This window comes from Cibotium barometz, chromosome 7 (assembly GCF_041138505.1).
Source record: "Cibotium barometz isolate CiBa-2024 chromosome 7, ASM4113850v1, whole genome shotgun sequence".
NCBI lineage: Eukaryota > Viridiplantae > Streptophyta > Polypodiopsida > Cyatheales > Cibotiaceae > Cibotium > Cibotium barometz.
The window spans coordinates 6,970,147-6,977,857 of record NC_141052.1 but is presented as its reverse complement, the minus strand read 5'-3'; the positions used below and the strand labels follow the sequence as shown (position 1 = coordinate 6,977,857).

The following is a 7,711-nucleotide window of genomic DNA, read 5'->3' as shown; positions in this document are numbered from 1 at the left end:
ATGAAATGCATGAGCAAAAATTAACTTCCTATTCTAATCCACACCTTCTGAAGCTCAAAGCTTATGTTTTCGAAGTGTATTTCACTCTTAACCACAAATGCTAAGCACTTCCTTACCTTAAAGCATCAAAATCAAAACCTTGTAAAAGACCAATGAAATCAAGATTTTCCCTTCCAAGATATGCAACCAGAATGCAACAAGCTTCAAAACAAAATAAAAGACACATCTAAAGCTCCAAAACCATATATTTTTTGGTGTGATCTCCTAATCTGTTAACATCAAGCAATATTGGGTGATCCCAATAACATGGAATAGACAAAAAAATAAAGCCAAGCCCTAGACTCCAGCCCTCAACTTATCCTCCCCATCAACAATGCCAAAAAGACTTTACCTTAGTCTTGCCAAATCAAGTGTTGTTGAATCTTACTTTCAAGTCACTATGCAACTCCTCAATGTGGGTGCACTAGCTCATCCATCGCATCCTCACTCCATTATCACGCCAGAGATGTTACAATATATCACATCGATGGCCATTGATGTTGGCCCAATTAAATTCAAGATTGGGATAAAGCACAAGGACAACATAGGAGAATTTCAAAGAGTGCAAGCATTTATTACCAAGACCCAAGCCTTGAAAGCCATTAATAGTCTCAAATGTCTTACTACTAGTTTATGAGACACATAAGTGCCAACTCGTAAAACAAAAACAAATCTTAATATTAGTGACTAAAGTTGTTAAAGTCCTCCTATAGCCAAGGATACTCCACCCCAATTAAGCAACACAAATTCTATAAACCTTGGTGTTTGTCATGAATTATTGCTCTCTGGTTTTATTTTGAAGATTTCATTATTTTAATTTGTCTAAGGCAAATGAAGATGTAATCACATAAGGGACATTAAAATTTCCAAAAACATGTGCAAACCATTTGAAGGCCTTAGAAAGTGAAAACATTCGAGCTTGTGAAAAAGATGTTCGAATAATCAAAAGTGAACATTTAGATGCACATGCAAGAAAGGGCAACATTATATTCCCTCACAAATGCTTGCACCACTTACCTACATAAATTTATCATGCAAGGCTTTTTTTGCCACTTTTGCTTTTTGTACGAGTAAATACTTGCTCACAAAGAAAGCTAGCCTATACAAAATAGGCATCAACACTCAAGAACTTTCCAGTTCCAAAATATATTATCATCCATGCTTTTATTCAAGAACTTCCAACCCAATCTAGCCCCTTAGCTAACAAAAATTGATAGTAAACCATGCTCATTGCAATTGGACAAGGCTACCAAGAAATCCTTTCATACACAAAGGCACCCAAAGTGCCTCACTTGTAATCTAACAAGTTACCTTTGTGTCCCAAGGACACCTTAGTATGAGCACTGAGGTTTTTTTTAGAGCATTGTATTTTTAGTTATAAGGCATGCTCAAGGTCTCATCGACTAGAAGAGGGTTCAAACTAGAGCCATGCCTTGGAAAACCTCTACCCTCACCTCTATCACTAAACCTTCCAATATACATGGATGTCAAATGCATGCTTTATCACATTGTAATTTGTCACACCTGCTCTAGCCTTGCATTCAAGAGCTTTCAATCCAATGTAACTTTGCTCACACCTACTACTTCTAGATAGTTAGCAAAAGAGACCTATCTTTAGACAGCATGCATTAATAAGCACCACGGTCACACTTGCTCTAGCCTTGCATTCAAGAGCTTTAAATCCATTGTAACCTTGCAAAAAGTGCCTTCAAAACTTACACCTACTCCTAGATAGTTAAGAAAGGAGGCCTATCTTTCATACATGATGTAAAGTGAATGAAAATCTCTAGCTAGTGAGGCAGCAAGTTGGAAACCCCGACACCACTTGTGTTACTAGTGAACAAACGTCTCCCCATGACCCACCCTACAAACATCTCCAATTGTTCTGATTCTCTGTTTAATCCATAAAGATGTATAGCAAGCACTAAAGGTAGAGTGGCAAGGCCAGCAACATTGAGAATGTAGTAGTACATGAAGGAATACATAAAAAAAGATACAATTGGAATTTCCCCCAACAGCAGCTGTATTAGGTTGTTCTATACATCCATGCTCTGAAAAAGAACAGAAAACTCCTACTTGTCCACCTTGATGAGGCAGTCAAAAATAATCGTATGTGTCATTTCAGGACAGCCTGAATAAGCTGGCAAAAATATACACCCAGCCTGATTGATAACACCAAATCACAGAAGTCCTGAATGCCTCTTGCCATGTCTCGTGTCAACGAACAACTGAAAGGGGCGGCATTAGATCTCTACTGACAGGCTGAGCTTGAATCTGGGTTCCAACCCAAGATCCAGCAGCTTGCCAGCCGGTCCCAGCCGGTCTTGTGATCCAACATGGTAGGTAAAGAATTCACTCTACAGAGAAAATCGTACAAAAAGCCTTACAGTACAAAATCCAGGAAATCCAAAGCATGGGAGTTTCTCCAACTCCTCTACTCGTCGAGGTCTTCAAAATACTCAAAAGGGATGACAGCCGGTGATGCAATGGTTGCAACACACTTGAACTGATTACATGTTACCATACCAGCAAACATGTCAAAGCAAGGGTCTAGCTAGTGTCACAGTAACAAAAACAAACAAATGATCAAGTACTTATATGGGGACAAAAAGAGAACAATAAGCCAACCTTGTGCTGCCGATACTTCTCCCGAATTGCAGGTAGCGTACAGTTGCTGACATTGTGCTGTAGATTGTGAATGGCTTGGACACAATCCTTCAACTCAGAAGGTTTATACCCTGTGTAATGCTGCAAAGTACCATTCTTCTATCCCCCAAAAACCATATGGTTTTAGTTTACAGATTTCTGGATAACTTGAATAAGACCAAAAATCAAACCACAAAAATCAAAATTTTCCACATACCCAAGGTCTGACATTTGGCTCCAGAGTGAACTTTGCCACAAACACGCAAGATCCAGCAATCATAGATGGCAGGTACTTCAAGAAATCGTACTCCAATAAAGTGAGCTCAGCAAGGTAGTTTCCTAGAAACTCCATGTGAAGGGTTGGGCTCTGCATTTCACAAGAAGAGAACCCTTGACAACCAAACGATCACACCATAATGTGCATAAAGCGAACATGAAGTAATTTGCCAATACCTTCTGACAGACCTGAGCTGCTCTAAGAAATCGCCTGCCATGTGATGTGATAGAAGACATCAGGACCTTACTAGCATGGTCAACATGCCATAAGTTCACATTTACAATACACGAACAAAAGCTTACCTGAGGAAGGTTTTCGTAGTCGGGCCGGTGAGCTCAAAATGGAGCTGAGTAAGAACTTGCCTCTCCATATCCAGGACCTACATATAACACATGGCATTGGATCAAACACCTGTCCATAAGTGATTAAGAACCTAACCGCCCATGAAAGGTGAGATCTCACCCTCCCCTCCCTCATGGGTGAGGAATCTCACCCCTCCATCCTTTGCCCCATCTGATGAGCAGGAGGTCTGTCTGTAAAGCATCTAATACATCATTTGATGCAATGACTAAACAAAAGCTTTCATCAACCTCGTCTATGCAGTATGTATTGTCCGTGATGTAGCAAAACTCTTCCGCCTGTGGGGCACATATCTCTTCATACTTCCTGAAAAACATTAGAGAGGATTAGAGATTGATCGCACATAACCAGCATTGCATAGGTCATATGAAAAAGTGATATAGCAGCCAAAAGGTAAAACACTTACGCTGCAATGAGCATGCATGCTACACCCAACAGTTGTAGACGCTGTCTATTCACCATTCTGGCAGAAAGAAACTGGTCGATGTATGCTACAGTCAAGTAGAATGTATCTGGAACAAGCTTATACTCCTCCGCTACCTCAACAAGCCAGTCAACCAAGATGCCCCGCATGCTACCATTGATATCATGTTGGATTGTCTCCATATAATCCATCTTGGGTCTTCGTTTCAGCTGCCCAAAACACCACCTCAGTCCCACATGAAGCAGAGCCACTTGCAGATCATTGTTGAAAAGAGCAAGACACACGCAAACCTCAGAGATCCGGAGATATTGGTAGATGTCTTTAGCATACGAGCTGCATATCTGAGGATCTTTGTGATTGCTGTCAATGTCCATAAAGCTTTTGCTTGTGTGTCCACGCTTTCCCAGCTGGTTCTCATCATTGAATGTTGGGTCTGCTGAACCCAGGCAAATCAAACTCTTCAAACAAAGCTTCAGGGCCCAACTTTGTTGTTGTTATTCAATAATGGCATACACATCAACCGCATGCAAGTGACGACCTAAGAGGTTTGAATCCGGAAGCTGATACTCTACAGTAACCTTATGTGCACACAACCCACAACCACATCAAAAACAGTGAAGACAGTGATACCGTGGCATGCCAGAGCTCTAGAATCGCTGGAAATGTACAGGCTCTGCTTTGTTTCTTGCTCCAAAGCAGCAATTGCCTCAGCTTCAGCATCCCCCAGAATCAATTCAGCAAATTCAACCTTAGCTTCAGTAGTTAAAGCTGTTGTCCTGGGTAGCAAATTCTCATCATTCTGGGGTACGAGCAAGCTTTGAGAACTCTTCTTCTGGTTAGAAGGCCCAGTCTTGGTTTGAATCACGAGTGCAGCACTGGCTTCTTGTGAAGCTTCACCGTGCTTCGACTCGAAAGCAGCTGCCTGAGCCTTACTTCTAGGAACTGCTACCTGTGTTCAGAAACATGTAAATAGGGCTACTTGAATCTTTAAGATAAGCATACCTCAAGCTTTTGACACATAAGAAACACTACCCATGAAAAGGGCCAAGACTCGCACATCTAAAGATGTAGGCCCTTGTTCAGAAATGCCAACATTTGGAGATAGGAGAGGGTTAATACCCGTGCTTTAGAAGCTCTAGTGCCACTACAGATGTTTGATGCATTGCTTTGATTTGTCAGATTCGTTAATGCAGCACGCCTTTTCGCTTGCTGAGTTGGGACTGTAGATGCCATGCGCTGGCTATCATCATTTGCTGCTCGCTTGGCTGGTGCCTTGGAACGCCTACTTCCTCCAGTTATACTACCCACATTGCTACATACCGGAGCAGAGCGAACTACTGATGGACCAAGGGCTTCCTTTGTTCGCAATCGCCAGACTTGCTCATTGACCCCTGCCATTCACTTGACCAGAAAAATTGACCCAACTAGAATCCCTGACTGAGAGAAAGAAGTTGATTAGATCAGCCACTGAGCCGCATCTTGTGTAGCCAGGTGATCCCACTTCAAGTGACTGACTTCGATTCTCTATCCAGCAATAGGCACTGCATTATGCCACCATCCAAATATCCACCTTAAAAGCTTGCTACAGAAATAAAATAGCTGCAAGCTTCAGTAATACAGCACCAAATCATCCTTTGACTCAAAAAGTACCCACACAGAGGACCACATTAATGCCATACATGATAAGCTTATATCATATACATGTCCTGAACGTACATTATGTACTACACATTGTCCTGATAATACTATCATTATACATACAAATGTCCATTTGCATTGCACATATACATGCATCATATTTATGGTGTCATATACAAATATGTAGGTGCCATAGGCAGTTACATGCTATTAAACACGAGCAAACCTCCACGTATATGATACGTGTACACATATTACCTGGTAAATCAATTTGTTAATCATGGGCCTTCTGAAATATGAGATTAACGGCTCTATCTTGGCCGCTAAGAGACTTAACCAAGCAGATTGAGCCAATTCAAGAGAGTAAATAGCTCAGAGAAGGGTTAGCCATTTTAAGAGAAATCATGTTTGATGAAGAACTCCGGGCACAGTTTGATAATCAGATCAGCGTAATTCAAGTAGAAATTTCAGAAAGAGCACTCGACATGTGTTGTGATTAGCGTAGTATAAACCAAATTGTCGTAGCTATTCTCGAGGGTTACGTAATAATCCAAGAAATGATAATCAAATTATCGCCAAAAAAAGGTCCCACAGATCCACATAACTGCAATATCGAGTAGTTCATCGCCCACATCAAGAAACGAAAATCTGACGCAGAAAACATTCGAATTATCGCCCAAACAGCCTCAGTAGGCGATTAACAAATTGCCCAAATTGAAATATGGAAAAGAGAAACCCTGCATGCAAACTGTGAGAAGATGATAGGCTACGGCAGGACGAAATGCCCGAGAAAAAAAGCGGCAGGGTCGTTCAGGAAAAACTCACAACCTCAATGCAGAAAAGTTTGGACCCAATTGCCGAGAAAACTGCTGAAACTACCAAAGAAATCGATGCGGCAGATAGCTTTCCTAATCAGTGCGGAACAGAAAAATTCCATAAAATGCTTGCCGGAAAGAATACTAGCCCTAGAGAAAAATCGCCCAAAAGCAAAGAATCGATCCAACTGCTGCAAAATGCTATTCTCAAAAGAAAGAAAAATCGCCCACAAATTGCTTACTTAAAGCCAAAATCGCCTACATAATGCTTACCCAAAGCCAGAAATCTCCCACATAATGCTTACCCAAAGCCCAAAAACAATCACCCGAGGCCGAGAATAGCCCACAAAATGACCACCCAAGGCCGAGAATCGCCCACAAAAAAATCCGAGAATCGACCACAACACAGTTCAGAAAATGCTTGCACAAATACGGGAGGAAGCGGAAGGACAAAACAAAGGCGGCAGCGAGGCAAGTGATTACCTGTGTGACCCTGGAGCAGACTTCTGGAAGGATTTCGACTTCTCGTTCTTCGTATTGGAGCAGAACTGTAATGGGTCTCTTGATATGGAGAGAGAGAGAGAGAGAGAGAGAGAGTGTGTGTGTGTGTGTGTTAACAGCCGGTAATTGATAGTGCGTGTCGCAAAAAGCAGAGCATTCGAGGGACCTCATCTTAATTGTTCCTACGGAGGGTATTAAGGCCTTGTGTAAATATCAACACACACGGTCCAAACAAGCACCATTTGAACTGTTCAAATTTGGCGGTTGTCAGGCCCACCCTATGGCGCCTCTAATTGCATCTTGACCGTCCATCTCGCACATCCTACGGCTGCTTTGGCCGCCCCCTCCCCCCTCTTTTTCGAAATGATTTGGATCCAGCAGGCCTTAGGCGGGAGCTTTTCCAAGGATCTTTCCCGATGCTGGCCGGGTTTTTGGACTGATAGCTCAGGTACATACTACGCCCTACATGTGACTTCAAAGTGGAATGTGTGCACTGTGTGTGTCCTGACGACTCTCTAATATGTCACACGTGTGTGTGTGTGAGAGAGAAAGAGAGAGAAAAGTGGCAATGGGCTTAGATCTTAGGTGTCACCAAAGGAGCTCGGCCTAGTCTTCATTTTGTGCCCATGAACAACATCCTTTGATATTCAAACGGCCATAAGACCCTTGTATGCTAATTATAAAGGCCCCACGGGCCACCAGGTCGGGGCTGCCATTGCTTGATCAACGTCAAGAAAGGGTATTTGCCTCAAATTGAACATGCACTTTATAGTTTAGTGGGCACTGGGAGGCACAACCTCCTTCTGAGTCATTCATTGAGAAGCCTTGTCTTTATACTTTCGTTCATAGTTCGCCACCCTAGTTGACGAGCCTGCATTTTCTTGGTTTGGACCTAAGAGGTGCTCTTAATCTTGCTTTGGATCTATTAGGTGGTCTTATACAAAGGGTAGGTTCATGCTTGTGTGAAGAAGCACATCAAGTCTAGTTGTTACCACAAAGTTCAACTCCAAT

The 7,711-nt window shown here is 42.2% G+C and overlaps 1 protein-coding gene across 8 annotated transcripts; it reads right to left on the bottom strand.

Annotated features, from left to right (window-relative positions):
* Nucleotides 1-1,932: 1,932 nt before the first annotated feature.
* LOC147636631 (cyclin-A1-4-like) lies at nt 1,933-6,857 on the bottom strand. 8 transcript variants are annotated; one of them, XM_086800078.1, is made up of 11 exons: nt 6,683-6,857; nt 4,866-5,328; nt 4,377-4,695; nt 4,037-4,182; nt 3,729-3,955; nt 3,553-3,628; nt 3,265-3,341; nt 3,139-3,172; nt 2,903-3,052; nt 2,668-2,805; nt 1,933-2,545 (listed from the first exon to the last, which is right to left on the bottom strand). In XM_086800078.1, exons 2-11 carry the CDS (start codon nt 5,142-5,144, stop codon nt 2,474-2,476), a joined length of 1,518 nt encoding a protein of 505 aa, XP_086656204.1. In that variant the 5' UTR covers nt 5,145-5,328; nt 6,683-6,857; the 3' UTR covers nt 1,933-2,473. The 8 variants fall into 8 exon arrangements, with proteins under 8 accessions (XP_086656204.1, XP_086656210.1, XP_086656205.1 ...); XM_086800084.1 differs by having other exon boundaries at nt 4,037-4,179; XM_086800079.1 differs by having other exon boundaries at nt 4,866-5,287.
* Nucleotides 6,858-7,711: the final 854 nt, after the last annotated feature.

Bases quoted from the DNA above. Each gene is read 5' to 3' on its own strand.
- LOC147636631 (XM_086800078.1), bottom strand. From the start codon at position 5,144: ATGGCAGGGGTCAATGAGCAAGTCTGGCGATTGCGAACAAAGGAAGCC. The intron at 3,629-3,728 runs GTAAGTGTTTTA...AATGTTTTTCAG, and splicing joins GCATGCATGCTCATTGCAGC to GAAGTATGAAGAGATATGTG. The intron at 2,546-2,667 runs GTTGGCTTATTG...ACATGTAATCAG, and splicing joins AGAAGTATCGGCAGCACAAG to TTCAAGTGTGTTGCAACCAT.